At 40.7% G+C, this 25,317-nt stretch overlaps 1 protein-coding gene across 1 annotated transcript in view; it reads left to right on the top strand.

The window, feature by feature from the left end:
* PLXNC1 (plexin C1) overlaps nt 1–25,317 on the top strand; it is a 72,271-nt gene that overhangs the window by 18,449 nt on the left and 28,505 nt on the right. The window contains exons 5-17 of the mRNA XM_037387869.1: nt 2,564–2,678; nt 3,681–3,825; nt 7,214–7,283; nt 8,654–8,729; nt 8,849–8,902; nt 13,141–13,280; nt 14,362–14,541; nt 15,834–15,921; nt 16,779–16,985; nt 17,101–17,292; nt 20,766–20,865; nt 21,890–21,991; nt 22,379–22,482. Of these exons, the coding sequence (XP_037243766.1) occupies nt 2,564–2,678; nt 3,681–3,825; nt 7,214–7,283; nt 8,654–8,729; nt 8,849–8,902; nt 13,141–13,280; nt 14,362–14,541; nt 15,834–15,921; nt 16,779–16,985; nt 17,101–17,292; nt 20,766–20,865; nt 21,890–21,991; nt 22,379–22,482 (1,573 nt within the window). The remainder of the gene's footprint in view (nt 1–2,563; nt 2,679–3,680; nt 3,826–7,213; nt 7,284–8,653; nt 8,730–8,848; nt 8,903–13,140; nt 13,281–14,361; nt 14,542–15,833; nt 15,922–16,778; nt 16,986–17,100; nt 17,293–20,765; nt 20,866–21,889; nt 21,992–22,378; nt 22,483–25,317) is intronic.

The raw sequence follows: 25,317 nt of genomic DNA, 5'->3' as shown, positions 1-25,317 counted from the left end.
AGGTATTGTGTTATAATGAAATAAGAGGAGCTTGATTCCAATTGTGAAGAGGAATCTTTAGTGGCATAAAGAACTAGCTTGCTGTGAAAGATTTAAAAAAAAATATCTTGACTCTGCTTTTCTCTGTGCACATATCTATGCATGACTGAAACTTGATCCTAGGAATTTATATCTTATACTTTCATGCTTGTGTAGGGTCTGGTCTAGTCCACGTTTCCAAGAAAGTGAGACTTGGTAATTGTCTGAGCCTGTATGTTAGTTTTCAGAACTATGTGGTTCACAAATAATATTTATCGGTTATATTCATTCCAATGTGCTTGCAAACAATATCAGTTGTCTAAAAATAGGAATATAACAAAACAGTCTCATCTTTAGGTCACTGGAATTCCTGTTACTCTCGTCCTGTGCAGAGCAATTGTGAGAATTTGTGCTGAGGGGCATCAGATGCTCTGCTGCCCGCTTTGCGACTGCTTCCTATGAAATAACTATTCTCCATAGCATATTGTTTCAGTGTTAAAGGTCAGCTTTTAAAGCCACAAAAGACACATTTTTCCTGCCATGAAGACAAGCATGACCCTGGGTCTTGGGTGACATTACATTTTTTGTCATTAAACTCTTAGATTCTTCATTGTAGATGAGGGAAACAAGTTCACTGCTTGTGTTTCTCAGGCAGTCTAAGGCAAATAACTTTGTCCTAGGGCAGTTTTAAATATTCAGATTTATAAACAGTTTTCTTTTTTAGTATTTTAGTATGCGTCACTGAAACGTATATACTTATTTAGTATCAAGTATTGCAAGTGTGTTGCCTTGCATCTTCAACATCATGATCCTCAGCCTGTAAGAAACTATAGGATGTCTCTTTCTCCTGCATCATTTCCACTGAGAGTTACTTACTCATATGTATCCAAATATCTGGTTTATGCACATCTGTTGATGCCAGAACCCATCCTCTGTGGTTCTAAAACATTGGTGCTGATGGACCTTTGTGATCTCAGTAAGGTAAAGAGAGACATACATGGGACTGAAATCTGTCCTGGTTCAGACAGTTTGAAATATGTCAGGCATAGTCCCAGTTTCTTGCACTGTAGTTATGATCTGAATGTATTCAGATGCAAAGCCTCACCAGGTTCTTGTGCAGCAGGAACTCAGTTTCCTGAGTTAGACCGCAAAGGAAGTGACCTTTGCTTAACTGCATTCCAGTTGCCAGTGTCTTGAAGTACAGAGAAGATGGCTTTATCATTTCTATGGTTTGTGGGATTATTTCAGGCATTTTGGAGAGCAGTGGGTATTTTTCTTAAAAGTCATTCTTGTGTTATTCCTTCTGGAGAGAAAACACACTGTTTGTGAAATATGTTTATACAGTGAGCTCCTCATGAAAAAGTCACATGCTTCTCAAGTATGTACTAATTTCTAGCTTTTAGTGAAAGAATAGTTCATTAAGGCACATGTCAGTGATCACATGATCGAAGCTATACACGCTTCTATATTTGGTAGGAAAATAGTAGTATTAAAAATGTTTGATGTTACATTCATTTATAAATATTCAGTCTTAATATTAAGATACACAGCTAGCACTTACTTGTCTTTAATTGCTAGCTATATGAAATTACTTGGAGTTAATCTGTGGATTGTTCATTAACTCTTTACAGCAGACAGTATTTTAAGGATTCACCTTCCAAACTCAGTGATTGTACATCTAATTTGTATGCCTATGTTCTCTTTTTCTTATCACACATTTTTAATACAGATAATATTTGTAGTATTTGTATAGCCCAGTGTTTCGTCCTTCTTCCTTTTCTCTTGTATAGTTTCTGTTTCCTACAATTTGGCAGCTAACATTTTTATTTACTTTGTGCCATCCTACTTCTGACATGGGTTTTATTCTTGAAGACAGAGAAATCTGTTTTGAGCTACCTTTTCAAACCTGGTGTTTTTAACCAAGTGCACTGACATAAAAGGGAAAGATTACAATTCACATCAATAGATGACAGAGGATATTTGGAAGGAGGGTGCATCTCGTATTTGTAGATATATAGCTATACACATTTGTAGCATAGCTCTACATCTGAGCTTCATCCCCGTCTCCTTTTATACTGTTCGGAGAGAATGAGCAGCTTTTGTAGTGTGATTCATTTCATTTTTGTATGAATGTCTAAAGCAGGTTAGGTGACTTGTACCCTGAAAGAACATCTTTTTCCTCATTGAGTGTCGAGGGAACTGGAAGGGTCAGATCTGGAGCTGTACCATGGTGCAATCAAGTTGCGGGTGATGAATTCGATACCAGGCTACCAAGTCCACTGTTACTAGCCAAGCGTCTAATATTTGCTCAAGTCCTATTGACATAATCAGGACCCTAGGGCATATATCGATGCATTGTAATTTATTTTGATAAGCAGAAGACTTTACTGATTGTTTCCTGAAGCTTTTTGCAGTTATAACCATATTTCTGTAAAAAATCAATAGTGTTCCTGTAAAAAATCAGTAACATTAAATAAATAGAAGTACAGTGTCTGAAGTCAAAACCACAATAAGGAGGCTAGTATAATTTTATGTATACTTTTAGGTGCACATTAAAAGAAAATTGTACACGTTCAAACAGCATAAAGGGTTGGTATAACATTTCACATGCACCTGATAAAGATCTGAAAATCCTGCTAAGTCTCCCTGCCAAAAATCAGGTATGTACATCGAGTTTTATGTGTGTTTGTTTATTGTGACTTAAAATGTGTCATTTTGTCACTTACTGCAGCTTCCCTTCTTTTGTCACCATGTTCCATATATTAGTCTCTTATCTCAACAACTGGCAAATGTATTGGAAATCCCAGTAAGTTGAATATGTCAATCAGATAGATGTCCTCTTCCTCTCCTGTAAAATGTGTCCTGAAGCCATACTTCTGATGTTGAGTCAAAAATTCACTATGCTGACAAAGGAAATCTTTCTGTTATATCACTTTATCAGCTATTTTTATCTTTCTAATGACTATATATCAAGTGTTTTATGTAAGCTCTGAGCTTTGTAACAAGTTACAAAACATTCACTGGGACACATACGCTAACACAAATGCATCTTTAAGTGTTTGATACTAGTATTTACTCAGTATCTGTTCACAGCACACACAGCCTTGAGTATCTGATTATCAAGTATTGTGACTGGCCACTTAATCTGCATGCCATTGTTTCTGGTTTCCTGATTGAATGCACTAATGTGATCATATTTGTAAAGCACTCTCAGCCAGAAACAAAGGATAATTCTTCACAAGACAAATTCTGTTTCATAATTAAGTGCATTTTGATTATGGATGCAAATGTCGTCATCTGCGAGGATTTGTACATTCTTGCTCAAATATTTTTAAGGAACTATAACAGCATATGACACTGTTACAGCAAAATTCTTGTTTTTAAATCCAAAATTATTCCAGATTGCTCCCCTAACGTACCTTACAGATCCATTTAGGTTCTGGAAGTAAACAGTGCAGTTCCTGTCAGGACTCCTTCTGTATTGCCTCTTCAGCTGGGAGAGGCCCACTCCTTTGAGAGGCTACCTAGTGAATTTTCTGCTTCCACCACAAAAATTTCCATTTTGTACATTTCATGGTTTTGTAGTTTTCTGCAAAGACAAGGTGACCACTTAGCAAGTATTACAAGAAGTCTGTTGTGTTCTTTTTTTTATTGTTTTCTAGGTTGCTGTGGCTGCAAGCATAAGCAAAATCCTTACTTCCTGTACAATAAAAGTTGTAACACCTGTTGAAATATTTTATGAAAACGTAGTGCTGAAAAATTCATCCTGCTTCTGCAATCTAACCACTCCAGCGATATCTGATCATGGTATGTGTTACTATTACATGTATGTAATGCTTATTCAGTGTCCTTTATCTCTGGGGAGAATTGAGCATAAATACAGGCCTAATGAATGTGAGAGTAGGTAGTGATTTTTATTAAATGTCATTGAAAAAAAAATCTGTGTTTTGTCAGGTGATTTGAGTATAGTCACACTATTCTTGATAATTAAAGATACGGAATTATTTCTAGAAGTAATAAAACAGGTTAACCTATGGTTGGAAACGGCTTCCTCAGTTCAGCCTGTAGCACTGCAACGTTTTAGCCTAGGGTGTATTTACATGGTGCCATTAATCACTGTCTAAGGAAACTTAAGATAGCTCCAATGACAATCAAGCTGACTAGAGCTATGCAAGCTGGTCCAGTGCTCTGCCTTGACAAATCAACCCATCTTAACCCTTCTTTCACCTGCAAACATAACTTGTTTTTGCAAGAAACTGTACTAGTATAAATAAGAGGAGAATCTGACTATGGATATCTGTGCAATAAATAAACTTAACCTTCAATTAACTGTTTCAACCTAACTTAGACACTTGTGAGAAAGTGATTGCCCCATGTAGAGGATTAGCAGAAAAATAAGTGGTTCGGGGGCAGTTTGGCTGGTACATCTTTTTGACTTGATTTTATTCATCTTTCTGAATTACTGGTTGAGTCATTTTGCAATAATTCTTATACTACTTTGTTCACCAGTAGTTCTCAGAATTAGAGACCTGAGCCATTTATATTGAATGCATGTGATCTGTTTTGTGCATCTTATGGGCAGCTACAAGTTTTAGAATGAGATGGTAAATTACTGAATGTCTGGACTTTTGAGCTGTTCTCTAGGCTTTGGTCTCAAAGATCAGATGATAATCCTTCACAATAGAGTCTTATATGACTGCTAGGAGGAAAATGTCCTGCTTGCATTGCTTCAAGGGTCTGTATGGAAGCACAAAGCTTTTTGAATACAGATTGACCTTGTACTTTTTTAAACTCGCTTATGTTAGAATACAAAAGAGAGTTTTCATCTAAACTGAGGGACAAAGATAGCAAGGATACCATGTGCTCTTAAGTGACTTGAAGAGGAAACAAAATTTTCAGATAAATGCCTGCTTTTATTTTTCCCCGGATAATATAGCCCAAAAGACACCTAATACTTTGCAGGAATATGTTTCTTTTATAACACCTTTGTGTAGAAAGAGGTATGAAATGTTAGCCAGAACTTACAATGACCTGTTGTTCTGGAGAGCTCAGTGCTGCAAAGAGTGCTGTCTTGGGGACCCTTGCCCTTGAGGGAGGTTTCTTGGAATACTGGGATCTCAGGAGCTCATCCTACAGACTTTGTATGAGAAAAGCTCCTCTGACGTCATACAAGCGTTGTGTCAATTTCCTGTCCTATACTGATTTGGGAATCTAGAGTAAGAGACTTTGTCACTAGCAGATGACAGCTAGGGTTGATATCCATGAGTATTCTGGTCTATTAAGCTGTCTCTAGTAAACACTATTAGTGGATTTTTAAGAGGGACAAATGCATTATAGAAGGAAAAACTGTCCTTTACTGACCCAGTCCCAAAAGCCACGTTTTCTTGTAATTATGGAGTACATTGTTTAGTTTCTGTGCCTTCACGGACTAAGGCTTTCCCTTACTCCATTAGCAGGTTTTCAGAGTATAGTGTTATGGAAGCCAGCTTGCCTTGCCTGTGCTTTGTGCCAAAGATGACCCCTTTAACAGCATCAATCAGAAGCTTAGCTTGTGCCCACCAGTATTACTGCCACTCACATGCTCCTGTGAGTTGAGATATATTAGTGGATTATGCAAGTGTGGAAGTTATGTTGACTATTTATGGTACCTCATGTAAAGTGGTCTCAGCCTCACAAGAAGATGCACTTGCAAAACTCCTTCAGGTATCATTTCTGGAAAAAAAAATTAAAATGCCTGCTACTCAGTGCAATCAAGTGTATTTTGAAAGGTCAGACCAGGCCTTACAGAAAATAATAGCTTCCATGAATTTCCACACAGACAAAATCATGAAACCATATTTGACAGTGTTGTTTTTAAAAAATTACACAAATTTATAAGAGAAGACACGCCTTGCCAGAAGCAAATAGATTCCTTATTTCTACTTAGTAGTCCTAGTAAAATGCTACTTTTCAGTAGTACACGGCTTGAGACCTTTCTCATGTAATGACCTAGGCAAATGATTTAGGCAACTGTGTGCCCACTATGTCAGATGTATGCAGATACGTGGATTTCTGGAGATGCCAATAGGTGCTTGGTGAAGGATTTCAGAATGTTTATGTGTGCTAATCCACATCTTCAAGCATTAAAACACCTTTAAAAATCAGATTCTTTGCTACCCGTGTAGTGAGATATTTAAGCATAGGAACAGTCCCAAGGGCTGTTTCTAACAAGCAATGCAGGCAACCTTTGCAGTGAGCACCCCTAGTGCCATGCTGACATGTGGAGCTAGGAGATACTTCTGATTTAACAATTTAGATGTAGCCAAAGCTAGCTTTCATCTGAACAAGCCAGCCTGTGACAAAGACAAAGCTTTCTTTACCTTTGCAAGGTAGATATACTTTAAATCTCTGTAACTTTCCTGGATTAAAAAGCTATCTACTTCCTAGCATAGAGAAGCCAGAAAAGTCTGCACACACGAGTTTTGTTTGATCTCAGACAGTCATTCATTTCACAGACGTACACATCTGCAGGCACACAGATGAAAGGGACCTTGGCTTAAGTGGTATATATCTAACTCTGCTTTTCGATGTGGTATTCTGCTCATAGGAGAAGATACTCTTTCATTCCACAGCTGCCAGTGAATTGTTGGTATAGTAATTGCTAGCTGAAATAATGGCAAATTGACTCATGCAATCATAAAAGATTTAAATAGGATGAAAATTGCTACTGCATAGATTACAAAAGAAGACTCTGAAACCAAGTCTCTGAGACAGAAAGCGAGAGAAGTATGGTGTGTTAGGGTCCCTCACATTAGCACAGTCTGTTGTGTTAGAAGGCTTGAATCTGGGGTCTGACTGTATTATAGTATACCATTGTGTGCTCTTCAGGAGATGATTCTAGATCCCTGCCCCATGGTAGCATTTCCTTATCTGTATGCTGACAATAACGTTACTTTTGTATGTCATGCAGTGGTGGCATCAAGCTTAATTAATGAATGTGTATAAAGTCTTGGAATAACTCAGCTGAAGGATGCTATGGAAGGACAAAATCTAGTTATTTGTATCAGTCAAAAGTGTGAATGAATGTGTGAGAGAAGGTGCATACCACGTAGAGAACAGCTGAAGGCACGTGAGCTTTCAACTGAATTATTTTTTGACAGTTATTTCTTGTAATGTCCAGCATATGTCTGTATGTCTAACAGTCACATTTTTCCAGATTGTCTAGTTCTTGAAGCATCGCTGTCCTCAAGCTCTTGGAATATCACACAAACATTTCAGCTGAAAAAGTAAGAGCCTTGTTCCTATTCAAGTTCACTGAGGTGTTTGTGTGTTTGTGGGGAAGGGGGGCTGAAGTATGATCATTCTTCTTTTTTGTATTTATTAAAGAAATGCATTTTGCTAAAGGTAGTCAAATCCCTTTTCCTGGCCCATTTCCTCCTCCTCCTCCTCTTTTTTTTGTTGTCCTTAGAAAGCTACTTCTTCTGATGACGCTTTTATTTATCAGGACCCTGGCAGCTAGCTGTAGGAGAGTTATTACAATGATTGAATTTAAGACAAGTGCCTGAAGAGATAATAAAGGATGTCACAATGACATTAAAATCCTTTTTGTCCTTGTGAAAAAGGTGGGCCCCTGGAACTCGGGATAGGACCTAGATCAGAGGAGTCAAGAGATTCTGTAAAAGCCACTTTATGGAGCTGGTTTTTAATAGAGCCAGATGCAACTGAAATATAGTCCAGGGGTAACATGAATACAATTAAACCAGAAAGTGATATCTAATCTGCTAATAGGAATAATTAATACCTATTGTTCTGTATACGTTATCTTTCAGAGCTGTACTCTTTATTGAGAGCTCGCAGTAGAAAGCATTTGTGCCCAGTACGTGGCCTAACTCTTTATGATATGTGGTTGTTAAAACTTAGAAAGACATGGCTATCATATACTGTAGGTAACTGCAGTGTTCCTGTTCAGAATGGTCCTCCCCTATACAAAGGGCATCTGGCCTCTTGGCACATAGGCACCTGGAATGAAATTGAACTCCTGTTTTTTGGGAAGCAGCACATCACTTCCCTGTCCCTGGAGCAACACAGGGAAGGAGCTGTCTTTCTCTAAATCAGAGCATTTCTCAGCAGGTGTGGGGAGGGCCTGTGCTGCTCTTGGCTTTCCTCCACGCTGATAGATGCATTGCAAAGCAAGATAGGGACAAACTACTTTTCAACAGGCGTATTATTTGGTAAGGGAAGGCAATAGTAAACTAGCAGTACTTGCTAGCTCTACACACACAGAAGTTAAGGCAGGCTGTGAAAGAATCAGTGATGTTTTTTTGCCCTTCTCTGCTTAAAAAGTACTATCTGGCCACTTATGTACTGGAGAAAACCACAGCAAAATGAAACACAGAGTGTTCTGTCTGCTTCATGCTTTTTGGAAATTTATGACTCAGCATCTCAGCACAGATTGTATTTCATACTAAATTTGTCCTCAAAATAAGCACAACAGAACAATAGACTTAGAGGGTAAAGTTTTATGCATTTCATTATATGTTTGCCAGGTTGTTCTCTTGGGTTTGAGCTTTTTTCTGTCACTTGAAATTTCACAGTCATGGCTGAATCTAGGTTGAGTTCCTGTGTCTTACAAACCCTCTGTTTTCTGTGTTACCAGCTGCTCACGATGTATACACAAGGGTGAGTGTGCCAGCTGTAAACAGACGCGTGTCTCTCCTGCCACCACCTGCCAGGTGAAGTTTATTGGGGAGGACTGGAATCCCCTGTGATGCCTTTTCCTTCTTTTTTAATATCTGAGGAGCAGTGTGTCTCTTCCTTGTCCTGACGTGGAGAAATGCTGATTTTTTTTCAGGATAGTTGTAATGCAGCTGCTTCCGAGGGGATCGCCACTACGCAGAAAACAGAGGTTAGTTGGCATTTTAAGATCGCCATTACTGAGGTTCTGTGGGTTGGGGGAAAAATTTATTCAAAATGAAAGGACTTTGCAGGAAGAACAGAGATATGGATGAGAAGGCAGTCAGGTTACATAGAAAGGTAATGCAGGACTTGGATTGATACTATTTTTTCTTAATGCTTTGTTGATGCTTAAAGGTACCAACAAAGATTTGTGTTTCATATCTAGGCACTGAGACAGTGAAAACTACAACAGTTACATGCCTAGCTCTAGATGCAGTGTTTACAATATTGCTTTAAATGCCAAAGTCCACATGTGCTATATTTAGGTACTCCACAGGAGCCAGCGTACTGAGAGCTGGGACGTATAAGCTGACCACCAACAAAAAACCCCAAAGGAGAACATCTTGAACTTAGTTTCCCACCTGGACTTAAATGCCTGTTTGAGTTCTTCTCTCACAGACAACTCTGGGAAACTAAGTTTCAGAGTCTCAAACCTCTTCCTGATTTTATGCAGCCAGATCACAGCTTCTCCTGAAACATAGCTGCCAGGAGAGCAGAAGGAAGGGGAGGATGTGTCATCCAGTTTCTGTGTAACAGACAAGTGGCTAGAGGATGCATCCAGGAACTGAAAACCCTGGGTGTTAGTAAATCCCTGGTTCACAGTTCCAGAAAAATTCTCTTTGCTTCCAGACTGTAGACAGAACGGGAGATGGAGCTACTCTCCATCCATCCTGCTCAAGCTGGATCACTGGAAAGGAAGGAGTGTCACTGGTGCCCTTCTGAATCTGGTTCTTGAGTTCTCTATTGAAATCGTATAGACTATGTGAGTGTGCAGTCTACACGATTTGCCTTGTAGGCCAGCCCTTCAACCATGAGGTTATCCCTTCATTATTTAAGGTGCCAAAATGGTTTTATTTTCTCATAAAACTGAGCAATCTTGACATCAGTGGTTGCTTATGGCATGCAGGTGTTAGGAAAGAAATGAGTAGCGAAGAGAAATTTGACTGATGAGTAAGTACACAGAGATTTGCTGCCTACACTTTTTGGTTTCTGCTTTTCTGTGAGTGATAGCACGGTTGGTATAAATAGCAACTGTGTTCTTATCTCGAAACGTTTTGTTAGAATTACCCCAACTTTTACCTGTGAAGATAGGAATTGCCTCTTAAATTCAGCTGTTCAGCTGAGGTTTCTTAAACAAAATCACAAAATCCATTTTGTTTTTCACAGAGACAAGTGGGATTGTAATACTTGTGCTTCTGAGCATTAATATTCTGGATTTGGTTTGCATATAAAACATTATGGCTGGTGGAAGAACAGAGGAAATTCTTCTTTGCTCTGCTTCCAAGTGCATTAATTTGACATTGGTAAATAGTTGGAATTGCCTGGGAGATGGCTTTCTTCCACGGGCCTTATCTTGGAAAGACAGTGATGGACAAGGCAGTGAAAGCACCAGAGGCAGTCCAAAGGCAGATGTTTATTTAGAAGTGATTGATCCATTCAGAGGGCTTGAAATTGCATTTGAAATCCTGCTCTCCTTTGACTGCTGGTGCTTTAAGGAGAACATACTGGAGTTCTGAGAAAGAGGATTTGTGTTTTCCCACAACCCCAGCTGAGCATTTAGATTAATATACTTTTTTTTTCAGTGACAGCCCCAGCCCTCCTCCTGAATCCAGCTGCTGGATTCCATGCATGTGCCTTCCCCCTCCCCGTGCCAGAGCAGCACTTGGAGTGGTTGCAGAGTACGCTTGGCTGGGGAACTGATTCGGCTGGAAATAACTGTTGTCTTTCGGCAGGTTATTTTTCATCTGGGCCAGTTTCCTGATCCAGTTCTTCGCGTGGCCTCGGGCCCGTGCTAGCACCGCAGGAGGGGCTGTGCAGGAGCGGGGATGAGCTCCCCTGGGTGGCAGAGGCTGCTTAACCTGGGCTGCTGCCAGAGATCTGGCTGGGACCTGCAGCCATGCTAACCACACCTCTGAGGATGTGGCTGCTGCTGTTTACGCAGCCCCAGGGAAGTGCTAGGCTGTCCAGGGGACCAGGGGCTGCAGCTCAGAAATGTGGATCTCTATTGAAGTTGACAGGGCTGTGCTGATTTACATTACCTGAGGACCTGGCACACGCTGTCTGTATGTCTCTCTGCATGTTTATGCTGCTTTCATCACATGCCTCACCACTAGTGATTTTTATAAATACCCTTCTGCCTCTCAACTGTCTCTCTCCCCTCTCGCTGCCAGGCATCTCCCCCCGCCCTACCATGCAGCAACTGGGAGGTCATCAGCTCTCTAGCACTGGGCAGATGAGCACCCCAGGCTCCAGCGAGGGTGCTTGGTCCCTCCTGCATTCAGTGAGGAAATTCGCAGTTTCTTTTGCTGCTGAGGAAAGTGTCACAGACCGCGGTGGTCAAGCGGGGAAGCAGGCTCTCCAGTGGCTGGGGGTGCCTGGCGTTGCCCTCACCGGGGCTCACATCCCTGGTGCAGCTCTGGGGGATCGCCATGTGTTTGTGTGACACTGCATTATTCCTGTGCTTCACAGCTCCCTGCTGGTTACCAGTGAGAGCCCCAAAGCATGTGTTTTACTCATTTCTGTAGGATTTGGCTTCTGGATTTGTGTGAGGATATTGACTGTCCTTGGTGCGCTTGAGGCTGGGGAGAAGCAGAGGGACAGGGATGTGGGTGGAGAAAAGCACTGGTGCTTCGCTGGCTCTGATCTCTCAGATTTCTGCTTCACTTGTCCTGCTTGCATACTGAGGGTTAAACTGATCCCTGGATCGGGGTGGGAGCGAATTTCTCCCCACCCACCCCCACCCCCCAGCCTCGGGCTGTTTTTGTCAGGGCTTTCCTTTGCCCCATTATCCATACCAGAGGTCATCTTGGAGGCCCATTTGCAGGCCCTCTGGCCCCAGCCTTTCACTCTCTTGCCTTTTCCTGAGACACAAGTTGCAGCTTTCAGTCAGTTGTGACAGGTCTCACATTTGCTCCAGAGCACTCTGGTGTTCAGCAGGCTGTGGTAGCGTGTGGGAACAACGTGCCAGGGACCTTTCTGAAGCAGGCAATGGCTGTGTTTGCAGAGGATGGTGATGTGACCCCAGTGGTCCCCACAGACCACCAGCCCGAAGTCTTGGTGTTGCTCTGAAAAGATTACTGGGGAGAAAAACCCTGTGGGAAGGTCTTTCCTGGAGCTTTTGCACCAGCAGCTTTTCTGGGCTCAGGAAGGCTGAACTGCCCAGTGGAGGTGTCCACAGGTGCACAGCAGAAGTCAAGAAGTCAGGATAATCATAATACTCTAAAAACTCATTTTAATATTATAGGCAGTCTAGAAGCAAGCTAATAAATCATTTGGCTGAGAAGGTCCCAAACAGTTTGTGGTTTTTTTCACATGTGTTTTTTCCTGGTTTTTTTGAATGTCTTCAGTTTGTTGTCTGAAAGATACACTGAGAGGAAACAGTCTGTGTGATTATAAAACTGAGGAAGCAGTAAAATTGATTAAACATGAGATGCTGTCAAATGGATCAAGTAAATACACTAGGGGAAAAAAACTATCTCTTCTTGCTTGGTAGCGTTAGTAAGTTAAAATAAGTAAATGCAAAGATAGCCAAAGAAAAGCACAGTTTAAAAATTGTCCACGTTTCTGCAAGACTGTGACAGAGCAAACTAGAATTATTCTTCAGTGCTGGAAAAGAGATTTGTAAACTTCTTAGAATCAAAATGGGATACCAAAAAATCCCTGCAGTTGTGTTGTACCTTTAGCTCTATGTATAACTTTGAAAAGACTTTCTAGTAAAGCTAATTCTGGGGCTCTTTCTCAACTTTTCATTCTAGGATTTGACCCTGCTTCCCCTTTTCAGGTCATGAGAGATGCCTTCATTTGTTTCTCTGATCTCTCATAGTGACGGCACCACAGGTTTCGTCTTGCATTGTTTCTTAGTTCTTCAAGGGTCACACAAGATGTATCATTTCAAGCTGGGTTTTTATGATGCTTACCTTCCAGTATGTCAGATTGTGATTCCATTGGACAACTTTGTTATGAGATACATTAAAATAGAAAATATGTAGGTAAAAATAGTTGGCTTGTAAAGAAGTTCTGATTGACAGTTATTCCCAGGGTCAAGCTTAACGAAATTTGAAATTAATAAGACAGATCTGTCCCAGTGCAATAAAGATTGCATTCCTGGGTGGTGGTTGGTTTTGCAGCTGTTGTTTAACTGCCTAGCCTTTTTATAACCAGATTTTGTTTTGTTTTGTTTTCTGATAGCTTATCAGCATTCATTCCATTGAACCTCTGTGGATTTCTACGTTAGGCAAAAGTGAAATAACAGTGAAAGGAGAAAACTTTACACGTGCATCGGGCATAAAACTGATACTGACTGGAATCACAGGCTGTAAGCCAGACATGTGAGTTAAGCTCTGAAAAATAATAATACTTTTTACTTTGCATGGTGAAAATTATGCCCATTTTGCCCTAGCAATACAGTTGTCCAGTAACCCTTCTCAGCAGAGTGGGGGATGCTCTGCACTCCTTTAGTTATACTTCCACTTTAAATTCCCAAAGGATGGAAATTAATTTGGTGTTTGGGTACAATACAAGGGATGGATGTGTAGATAGGCAGTTCTCGCAGCAGTAGTAGGACAGTTCTGTACCTGTGATCCTCTGTGCTTTGCAGCAGGCAGCAAGAAGTTAGGTCACAAGAAAGCCTCAGATTTTGTTTGACTCACTGCTGCTTCAGAATATCCCCCATATATTCTAGGATTCTGCTTGTGAAAGCACAAACGCCGTGCCAGGGAAGGGAAGCTCTCATGCAATAGCTTGTACTTTTCTCTGTTAATGATTGCACAGTGTTACCCCCTAGATAATTAGGCTATCTTATTCTGAATCAGTCATTTTCAGATGCATCTGCAATGGCTGCCTGTGATTACCAAGCCCATTTTCCATAGCTAGCACTTGAAAAAGCATTCATGTGGTACTGTTTGATTTTTACTTCAACCATGGATTTCCTGGGGACTGCAGAAGAAAAAACAGAGAGAAGAAGTGAGAGAGAGGAAGTAGAAAGAGGAAGGAGTGAAAAGGAGGAAGGGGGCGAGGGGCAGGGAGAGGGAAAGAGAGAAAGAAAAAGAAGAAAGAAAAGAAAGTTTAAGGTTCTCATTCTTGACTAGCTCGTGGACTGTGTTGGTAGCACAAAGGAGTACACAGTAAACAGCAAAACCACACGTTGCCTTACATAGCCTCATCCCAAGGCCACAAGACCTGTATCTGTACTGTCTTGCCTGATTACTGTGACACACAGCAACTTCATTCAAAAGATGCCCTACTTTGTCTTTTCAGCTCCCTGCTCTATCTTTCCACCTCCATCTGGCAAGTCAGAGATTCATTTCTCTTTTCTCCTTATCCTTTGCTATAGGTCATAGGCTTTGTGTAGTAACAGCAGTGAGTGGCATAGTGGGTTCTGCATTTCTGACTGTTTTCTTTCTCTTCCAGCATTAAGGTTAGAAGTGTGCTAAATGATACACAAATGACATTTGCTCTCCCACCAACACGTAAAGAGGCCAAACGTATATGTATACAGGCTAATGGAGAAAAATGCTCACCACCAATGACCCTGCATTATGTTTCACTGCCATCATGTTTTGGAATCACACCCAACACTTCCTGGATTAGGTAAATTTGTCTTTTTATACTTTTTATTTATTTACTGAAGTGTAGTCCCACTGAGCTGATATGAACCTACTTGGCAAGACTGCAGCTGATGTAAACTTGGATGACTGCTGTAACCTGTCATGAAGAATGAATTTACGCCGGTGAACTGATTTAGCATACAGATAGGGTCATCATGCAAGACAGATTCTGTGTTTGTCAGGATTCTGTAAACTTCCCTGCCCACCCCAGGTCTTCTTTTGACTTCCACAGAAGTCAAAAATAGTCTCTTCATACTAAAGCTAAATCCAAAATATGGGTAGCATGCATGAATTCAAACTCCAGTTAACTTTGATTTCTTGATACTAATACACCCTTCACCTCTGAAACAGTATAAAGTATCAGTGAATTGGAAATCACACGAAAATTATCACCACTGCAGTGATACACCTAGACTTGCTTTAGGACTTGGTTCCCTAAAGCCAAAAGAGCCCTTTTCAAGCCTCTGCTGTGTTCTGTGAGAGGCTCATAGCTCCAGTGAAAGACTTACAGGGTGGTTTTAAGATACTCTCAGGCACAGCTTTCCACCTGTCCTCTGGCTGCACTGTTTTTACCCACTTCCCTGTTCTTAATCTGGTAACTTGGTGTCAAGCACTGGCATATGTGGGTTTGAGGCAATACGTTGGACTGGCCCCTGCAGCAGCTGAGCAGCTAGGGTGCATGCCCTCATTTCCAGGTGAGAGGCAGCTCAGGCAGCTGGAAATTAATAATACCTTAAACTACTCCAGCTGTGTTCAGCAGAGATTGGGAGCCAAGAGCCCTCAGACACAAGCACCATTGTGTGTGCTGAGACAGATGGTCTGAACACTGCCGAGAATGTTTCCTGTGAGGTGCCTGGCACCATTGGTTCGTCCTGAAAAAGGCAAGAATTAAGCATAGGCAGGGCTACTCTGGGGCAGTGAAAGACCCTGACGTTCTTTCTTCAAGACAGAATGTTAAATCATGGTCTAGTTCTTTGGCTGCATGAATAGAAAGCAAGTCCCTGAAAAGGAGTATGCATGTTTGTGCTATCTAGTCATTTGGTTTTGTGGTAGCAAAAGTATTTACCGTTACATTACGAGAAAAGAATGGAAGCACAATGTATAGCTCATATTATCTTGTCCTGCAGCTTGAGTGTATTATATTGGCTGCTACCAAAGCAAAATGCATGAGTAGTTTATTCATGGCTGAAGCCTTAATGCAGGACTTTATCTGTGAGAAAACAGATAATATTAACCCCAACCACTGCCCTCCAACCCCTCTTTCTTTTTTTACAGTGGTGGTCGCAAAATTACTACGATTGGTAGAAATTTTAATGTGGTGGACAGTGTGATTATTTCAGATGACCAGAGATCAAACCTCACCGTAAGTCTTAATCTCCTTTACAATACCAAATAGAGGTCTCTTGAAGGTTTTGTTCCTAAGGTTGCAGGAGAATCTCAATATTTTTTGAACACTTGCAGGCACACGTCAGACACCCTACTGAAATAAATGTGACCACTTGTAGGATTACAGTTGCACACATTCTCGGTACAAGATCATGGATACACAAAAGCTACTCTCCTGCATAATTCCCTGAGTATTTTTAATGTGCTCTAGAGACTTGTTCCAAATCCATCCTTTTTGAGTCTCCCCAGCCTCCAGACGGGGGTGGTGTACTTCTCTCTGGCTTTGTGTTGAGCACCCAAATGGTGCCACTGCCTCAGCAAGGGGTGGAGCTGATGTTGGGACAAAACCCTTTCTCCAAGGCTGTGAGGAGGTAGGCACCCTGTTGACTCCTGGGCTTGCAGCACAGAGACCAGAAAACCCCGTGGAGTAAACAATGGGGTGACTGTAGCAAACCCCGCTCAGAAGTAAAGCTGGGGAGAGCCAGTGCGAGGGGTGCTGGAGGGCTTGTCCTGCTCCTCTCGTATCACCTACACTGAGGGGAAGGAAGGAGAAATCACTGTCACTATTCCTGTCTCACTGCAGGAAATAGCTGCCATAGCAGTGTGCAATCAGCCTTAAAGCAGCGTGCAGAGTGTGTGGTGAATGTGCATAAAGGTAGACACAGGCTCAACACAGAAACTTTCCCAGGTGCTCTGCATGCAGCCCTGATCGCAGAGGTTTAGCAGATACCTGTGTGAAGTCAGGAAGACATTAAAATGATTTTGAGTGCCTGTTTGTGATTGTGCTCACTGTTGAGTACTTAATGACTTACAGCTTTGCTATTGCATTTCTAGGTCTCTAGGTGTCCTGGAAATGAATCTGAATATCATTACTTAACACCAAGCCTGGGCCATGCAACGGAGGGTAAAGTTGTTGATATGATGTTAAAAGTGGAAACTACCTTTATACCATGCGTCAAATTACACTATCACCCTGACCCAGTGTTCATTAACTACCAGCTGCACACTGAGCTGGATCCTGATCTGGAATTAAAAATATATGTAAGTTTGAAAGTAATAAACTCTTAATTCCTTATTTAAAGTAGTTATTGGGGATTTTGTTTCTTGCTGTATGTAGTTTATTTAGTTTTTATTATTTCATTGTTTTTCCCTCTAGAAAGAAAATGACAACTTGAATATTTCTAAAACTGAGGTAGAAGTTTATCTGTCATATATGAATGGTGCACAGACCAAAAAGATATGGTTCAGTGTCCAAAATATTACCAAAAAGCCAGACCGTAGCACTATACTGTGCAAATTCAAAAGGGAAGGAACAGACAAGATTGACTTTTCCACGGTGAAAGTTTTTGTAAGTAGAATTCCCTTTTGTTGCAGTTCAACAGTGTTTGGATGTTTATACAAATGTAGTAAACTGTATCGATAATGCTGCCATCGTGAATGTTCTTTATAGAGGGAGGAACTGGATGCGTTTTCTGCTGTACTGGTACTCAGTAGTACAGTTATCCGCCTCATATCTAAGCATGCCTGCCTAGCTTAGGTACCACTGACGGTACTGAGTTCATTTACTGTCTGGTTACTGATGTAGTGTCAGAGGTAGGCTTTGCAGCCCAAACTGAGCTCACTTCTGCTGAGCTCCAGGAAAGCAGTAGTTTGTCACACCTCTAGCTGCAGCACAGACATCACCGATACAGCATCACTGGCTCTAGGAAAGCCCCTCATCTTAGATCTGTAAGCAATCTGCTGCTGTACTGTGGCCATGACTAAAAGGATTGTGTCCTCCCATTTGCTTGTTCTTCCTAAAGTAGATAAGGATCTTGGAGAGTGCATAGGGATTGCCACCTAGACAGAAGAGAAGGCATTTCTGCATGAAAAAGGGGTGATATTCATTGTGTGCTGGGAAGGCCAAAATGCTTTGAACATGTGGCACAAAGCCAGGCCCAAACATAAGAACATTAGCATGGATGTCAAAGCTAAATGGCAGCTTAAGATATTTGCTCCAGGAAAAAGATGAAGATAGGAATTTTTTAAAATGCAATCATCACCATTTATGAGGGAGAAAAATGATGCCAGACCCTTATTGCAGTGTATGGTGGCATAAAGCTGAAATCACTCTATTGACTTCAAGGCATATGGCTCATAGTAAAGATTAACGAAGCTATTCTCAATTTCATATCACTGTTAACTGATCCCCCATCTGTGAATCCTGCCGTCTGAGCCAGTTATGGCACGGAAAAGCCTTTCTGAGATTGGTGTTGCATTTAAATATTAACGTTGCCTTGCAATATCACGTGCTCATCCTGCAAGCTTCATAGGAGTCACTGTCATCAAAAAGTCACCACTTTGCTAAGGCAAATCACATGCAATAGTTAGAATGTAACATTTCACTTCTGGTACCTTAAAAATTATTTTTTTCAACATCAAGAAAAATGTAAATGTCATAAACCATCAAGTGTTTTTTTCAACCTTATAAATAAATCATCATCGAAGAAGTAGGGCCACCCTGAAGAAAGGATAAGATGGGTATAAAAGATAGATATGGTTTAAGAATAAATGTATGTCTTGCCTTAGTTTTCAGGATGAAAGAGGATATTGAGTGTGGGGTCAAAGACAGGATCAGTCTGAATGGAGGTGTCAAAGAAGAGAATGCCATTCTTGTTACAGTACCAGGATTCAGGTAGATCAAGGGGCTCAAGACAGTAGGAGCAGGATCATTCCCATCACAGCACTGTGAAGGAAATGGCACATAATACTGTAGGCTTCATAGGAAAGATTTAAAGGAAAACTGCAGTCAGAAGACATACTGTATGACTGGAGAGCAGCAAATATAAAGCCAATATTCAAAAGAAGAAAAAAATAACTAGGCAAATGGAGATGTGCTGATCTAATCCTACCTCTGTGTAAAGCTTTATAATGTATTTGGAATGAGGGTCTCATGAAAGACCTGGAGGTAAATGGAAAATGGGGTGTCAACTTCTTTTCAATAAAAGCAGATTATGCTAGGTATCTTTATTTTATAAGATGAGTTGTTTTCTCAGCAAGAAAAAAGCAGTAGATCACATGTACCTAGTCATTCAGTAAACTACTTAACATGTTGATTATGAAGACACTAGGGATTAGAAAAACTGGATGCTCTGTAAGGGGAAGCTTACACTGGGCAATGTTGATTTTCATACGGTTATTATTTAACATCGGTAGTGACTTGAGTACAAAAATAAGGCATGTGCTAATAACATTTGGTGATGACATAAAGCTCAGAGGCATTACCAGTCCAGAGGAGGTTTTATAATGCCATGCAGGAAGAATATGAGTTTAGGAATAGGAATTGGATTGATTCAGGTGTACCTTATTTAGTCTGTGATTCATAAGCAAGATAAATAAAAGATAAGGAAAGAAATGGGGCCACTGGATACGAAGGTTATGGTGAAGATTAAAGATAATCTAAGTATAAGCAGAAAATTAAGTGAATGTTTTGCCTCTATTTTCAATAAGCGGGGATGAGGAACAGAAATTTCTGCTTTAGGAATGCTTTGGCTGGATGTGACAAGTGGAGAAAAGCAGGTGTATTAGTCACAGGATGATTAATGTATTTAGCCACCAATGCATTTCAGTCTTGGAAATGGCAAATAGGATCTTAGGAAGGCTCAGATTGGAAGTACTTTGTGTAGGAACTGTGAAAACATATAAACAACTGAGGAAAAAATAACATTTGACAGAGGAAATAGGTCTGCTTTATGTTCTGTTCTTTGTAGCCCCAGCAATACGAAGTCTCTGTTCTTCCAGCCCTGTGGGGTTTCTTTGCTTGCTTGTGTCTGTGTAGCTGCAATGTGACTATCCAGTTGGCAGTCTCCAGCTGCCCTGGCTGCTCACCTCCTGTGACAAGCCAGTGACTGAAATCACCAGATCTTTGCCTTCCCTGCTGTAACCCAAAATAATTTCAACCCGACTCTCCTTTTCAATTATCCCAGGCTCATTTCTGTCCCTGGCACTTGGTGGTATTCTTTTCCTGTGTCAAAGTGTATTTTTACTTCTAGTATTTTTATAGTCTTAGCTACCCTTTATTTATGTGCTTTCACAGTCCTCTTTGAGATCCTCCTTTGTGAAATTTCTTCTGCCATAATTATCAGTGGTGAATGCCTCAGTTTGGCATCTGGCAGACTTCAGCACTTTTGTGTATCCCTAAGAGTTAATGCCTGTCCTGCCTTCGACAAGCCCAGTGGCTGTTGGGGGATGTTGTGTGTGTATGTTGTTTTTGTTCTCAAACAGACCTTCAGGAATGCCCTGCATCCTATGTAAAGAGGTTGAAACTTCTGCAAAGAAATAGGGAAGAGGGCTGTGGGCTAGGTGTATGTCAAACATTTTACTTCCCTTATTATTAGCATGAGTCTTATCTTACTTTTCTGCTCAGCAGAGTAACACTGTGAGTGCAAAGGAATATTTTTAACAACACACCTTCCTTACCTCAAAATGCCAGAATGTTTAGCAGCGATTCTGAAGTCCATGAGCCACTTGGCCAGCCTGAGGCCAGATCTTGCCATTCGAGGGCTCTAGTTTACAGTGAGAGCAATGGCAAAATTTGATGCTGCATGAAGACCTCCAAATTTTTCTCTTGTCACTGCTCTGTTATCCTGCGTAAACATCAAACACACCAAAAGTTAAGTTTGTGTTGGTTCATACATATTTTCCCAAATTGCTGCTGTTTTCCCAATAATCTGCAGAACCAGTGTCTTCCATGTGCCTTATTTTTTTTTAATACAATAAATGTCATTTTAAGCACTGGTATAATGCCTGTCCTCTATTAACACAGCCATTATTTTTCTTCAGGTCAAATTAGGAAATTTTGAGCATGAAGTCAAACCAACATCATCACACATATATTTATATGTTCTTATTTTGCTACCTATTGTAGTGGGTGTCATTATAGGTAAGTACAATAACGTGTTTTCAGTTTTTGATTTGCTGAAGGGTATAATCATGACACATAAAACACATATACATGCACACATACATGTTTGGGACTGTCACAAGCAGTCCGATGGTTTTCCCTGGTTCCCAATAAGCGTGGACAAAGTTAACTCCGGTCTGGTGGTGAAGTCCATCTTGTCAGATTACAGCACGTTAGGAGACAGTAGTTATGTCTGTTCTGCTGGGATTATTTGTCATCATTTAGTGAGGCAAGCCATAGGACTGACATCCTTGTGTCACAACTCGGGCCCTTCCAGCTGTCAGCTGGGCTTCCCTCCTGTCCCTGGGGCAGATGTTCCCTAACAAACTGCTTATCCTCAGGCAGTGTTTGTGGTGTTTCTGCTCAGTCTCATTTGGATCATTCATGAATTTGTAGGTCATTACTAAATTGAGGGGGGTAAATAATTATACCCTCCTCTTTTTGTCATACTTGTTTTCTGAATGTGTTGACCTGATTATGTATTTGATGAATTTCCATCCATTGTAATAAGTTGAGGAGTTTGTTGTTTTGTTTGCTTGGTTTTCTTTTTAAAAAGTGCATTACCTTTACAGGAACCGTATCTCATGCCTTTACTCTCTCAAAATAAGCTTTAGAGAAGTTAATTCAGATTTGCTGCTTAAAACAACTGGTTTTCCTGTTCTATCAGTGCTACTTTAAGAAGGCTGCTAGCAGAAGTGGTTGTTAGATTCTGTGTCTCACTGTGCAGGTTGTACGTAGCAGGGTGTGCTTCGAATAAAGTTGGATTGACAATTCTATGACCTTGTTAAAAGGAATGTTTCTTATTAAACATTAGGGTTTAGATCCAGATAACCAGGGCTCATGGGTACTAGCACACTAACAACAGTAGAAACAGTAATCCTCCTGGAGAGTGCAAGTGTATGTTAATCTTTCTGTTTCTTAAAGTAATATTAATATATATTTTATATAGGGGTTTTCTGTTCTGCGATTTCTGTACTCAGAATCTTTTTTTCTTCCTTTTTAGCGGCATTCATAGTTACTAGATACAAATCCAAAGAGTTAACTCGTAAACAGAGTCAGCAACTTGAACTGCTGGAATATGAGATTCGGAAGGAAATACGTGAGGGTAGGTCTGAAGAGCTTTATAGAGCTTAAGTACAGGATAATTTCTGAACTGAAACTGTCAAGAAGCTCACATGATATAAACATTTTAATTTTATAGCTGTTAGAATATTTTTGTGTTGTATCAGAGTTCCGCTTTAATGTTGTGCACTGCAGTAGCAGAAAGCACTGAGCTACTAATAGGATTGCACGTAATATTTCCTTCAGCAAAAGTGGGAGGAAAAAAATGGATTGGTACTTTCCTGTTCATAAGAGCTTCAGTAGTAAAACAACCTCTCTTCCCTGAAAACTGTTTTTAAGGAATATCTACTGGGGCCAAGTTATAATCGTAAAGATGATTTTGTGTCAGCTAAACTAACTCTCTGGGTGGGGAGGGGGGTTGCTTTTTCAGGATTTGCTGAGCTGCAGATGGATGAATTAGATGTGGTGGATAGTTTTGGAACTGTTCCCTTCCTTGACTACAAACACTTTGCTCTTAGAACTTTCTTTCCAGAGGTAATTATTTACAAGTCTTTCAGTTGTCAGCCCTGCCTAATAATGAAAAAGCTAGGAAGATCAGGATCAAATAACTACAGTAAATACTACATAGTGATTGCACATTGTTTTCACGAGAAACTTTTCTTAAGTCAAGAATTAGCAAAGAACACTTATGGCTGTACATCTCTATATTTAATGAAGCCTAACTGCTATAGATAAAGAACTATTGTTGAATTTTCAAGGGTTGTGTGTGCATCCATTTCTTTTTGGCTCAGCCTCCCTAAGCTGCTTGCCTTTCAGGCCATCCTAACTAAGCTATAATTTATCCACTGCTTTTTCTTGTTCTCATGCTTTCACTTTCCATGCTATAGCTAATTAAAGCAACAGTCAGGCTAGCTAACATGCTACTAACATCATGACACTTCCTAATTAGACTTGTGGGATGAAGAAATGGCTCTAAGGTTGTGCTAACTTTCTACTCCAAGCTGCTGACAGAAATGGTAAGACCTTGATTCAGAGGAGTGCAGGTCACATGCTTAAAAATTTCATTAGTACTTAAGTGCTGTCTGGTTTAGATGTGGATATTTTCATTGTTCTTTGGAGCAGTTTGTGCCACTGCATCAGAGGACCGAAGAGGCCTTTTTTCAAATGTTTTACTTCTCTTGCTGTTGGGGTTTTTTTTTTTTGCATATGTAGCACATTACAATGCTGATAAGTGCATTTGCCACAGCTTTCAAAATTTTATCATGATGTTAAGCAATGCTTACCGACATTTACTAATTGGTAGAAGCTGTGATCTCAGCTGGTGATATTTTGCTGTGTAACTGTCACCAATGAGTAGAAAACTTTGGTTAGTGCTGCGGTTTTGTAGGGTATAGCTGGTATGTATGCGAACTACCCACTAGTCTTCATGTATTACTCATCAGTGCTGTGGTCCCATCCTGCAGTCTTATCTGCACACTGCATCGCTTTATTGCCATGTGCGATTCCACTAAAAGCTCATTGTGATAAAATTAAACATGTGATAGTGCAGAATGAGAGTCTTTTTATGTACACCACCAAATACCAGATACTAAGGTAGACTAATATTTAACAATTACGTATGCATAATCTTTGTACGCTTTGAGTCCAGCTCTCACACCAAAGGAAACTGGGAATATCTCTTCTGGTACTGCTGGGATGCCCCCAGTGTAATTTTTATGGGGTCGCTAGGAGGTTTGAAGGAATTGGACCAAGGAAACGTTACTTTGTGTATCTCTTTTCTTTCAGTTTAATTTGTTGCCAGGCATATTAGAATTAAAATAGTGGTTATTTTTAGGAATGCATCTTTTACTAGTGGTAGTCTCCTGTCAAAACAGTAACAATCTGTAGAAGCTGTCTGGGTGGAAATGCTTTGCTTTATGCAAATGAAAAGGAAAGGAAAAAAGACATGAAGTCTGCCACTCCATTGCATTATGTGAGGTCAGAAAGGGAAGGGCTCCTGTTTTGCCTTGGCGAGACTCATGCTGCTGCATCCTGGAAACGATTCCAATTAGATCTTATCTCAGTGTGAAATACTGATACCACAAAGGTAAACTTGCCACTATTAGCTCTCTGCAGACATGCAGTGTCAGTCAGGCAAGTTATTTAATGTATTGTGTACCGATTTGTCCTGCTAAGTACTTACCGTTTACATTACCGGAGTGTCCAAACATGCCTTGTGCTTTATGAATGTGGTAGGAGAGCAGTGCTCTACTAAACAAATATTGCTGGTGAACAGAAAAGGTGATGGGGTAGTAGATTGCAACTGAGTGTCAGAAGGGTCAAAGTGACAAACCACCACTTCCCTCACTAACCTCATGTGTTTGAATGATGCCTGTACTGTACTCTTTCTGCCTTCCAGTGTGTTCAATGTTCAATGAGCTTTGTCTCTCCTAACCTAAGCTGTTTAAACATGGACATCAAAGCTGTTCACTGAGCATCTTCTGTAGTCAGTGCAGAGACAGGCAGCTCAAGAAAGCGATCCATCCTACTTGTCTAAGAATCTGTCTCAGGATGGGATGAGTTGCTTAAGGATACCTGAATCAGATACCTGAATCAGATACCTGAAATGAAGAGTGATAGACCCCATCTCATTTTGAGCTTCTCACTTCCTGCTGCTTCAATTTTTTTATATTTAATCTGGCTTGATAGCTTTTGTTTTGTGCTTAATGCTTGTAGGTTTTTAGATGGATATTACATCTGTTCTTAAAATATTCCTTCTGTTCAGCCTGGTTTTTTGCTTTACTTGTTCAATTTAGATTTTTTTCTGTTTTCCCTCAATTTCCCACATTGTTTGGTTTGATGCTACCATACTTGTTCCCTGTTCACAAGCATTTTTAACCTTTAACGTGGTTTTGATTGTTTCATTCTCTGTGTGTGTGTGTTTTATTGGTAGATGGTGTTAGGGGGGGCTGAAAAAGTTCTGGAAAAATGGGAATAGCCAATGGAGGAAGAGGGAGAAGAATATGGTAGGGGAGAAGAGAACAGGAGTCATGAGGAAAAGGAGGGATGAAAAATCAGATAGGTAGATGAAAAATTAGATGTGAGCTGGCAATGTGCACTTGCAGCCTAGAAAGCTGATCATATCCTGGGCTGCATAAAAAGAAGCCTGGCCAGCAGGCTGGGGGAGGTGATCCTCCCTCCCTACTCTGCTCTCACAAGAGTGTCTCCAGCATAAGAAGGACATGGACCTGTTGAAGTGAGTCCTGAGGAGGGCCATGAAAAGGTTGGAGGGCTGGGATACCACTCCTGTGAAGAAAGCCTGAGTGAGCTGAGATTGTTCAGCTTGGAGAAGAGGAGGCTCTGAAGAGATCTTATTGCAGCCTTTCAATA

The sequence above is a fragment of the Falco rusticolus genome, chromosome 5 (assembly GCF_015220075.1).
Source record: "Falco rusticolus isolate bFalRus1 chromosome 5, bFalRus1.pri, whole genome shotgun sequence".
In the NCBI taxonomy this organism is placed as follows: Eukaryota; Metazoa; Chordata; class Aves; order Falconiformes; family Falconidae; genus Falco; species Falco rusticolus.
The sequence above is the reverse complement of the archived record's forward strand: the minus strand, read 5'-3'. Positions and strand labels throughout refer to the sequence as shown.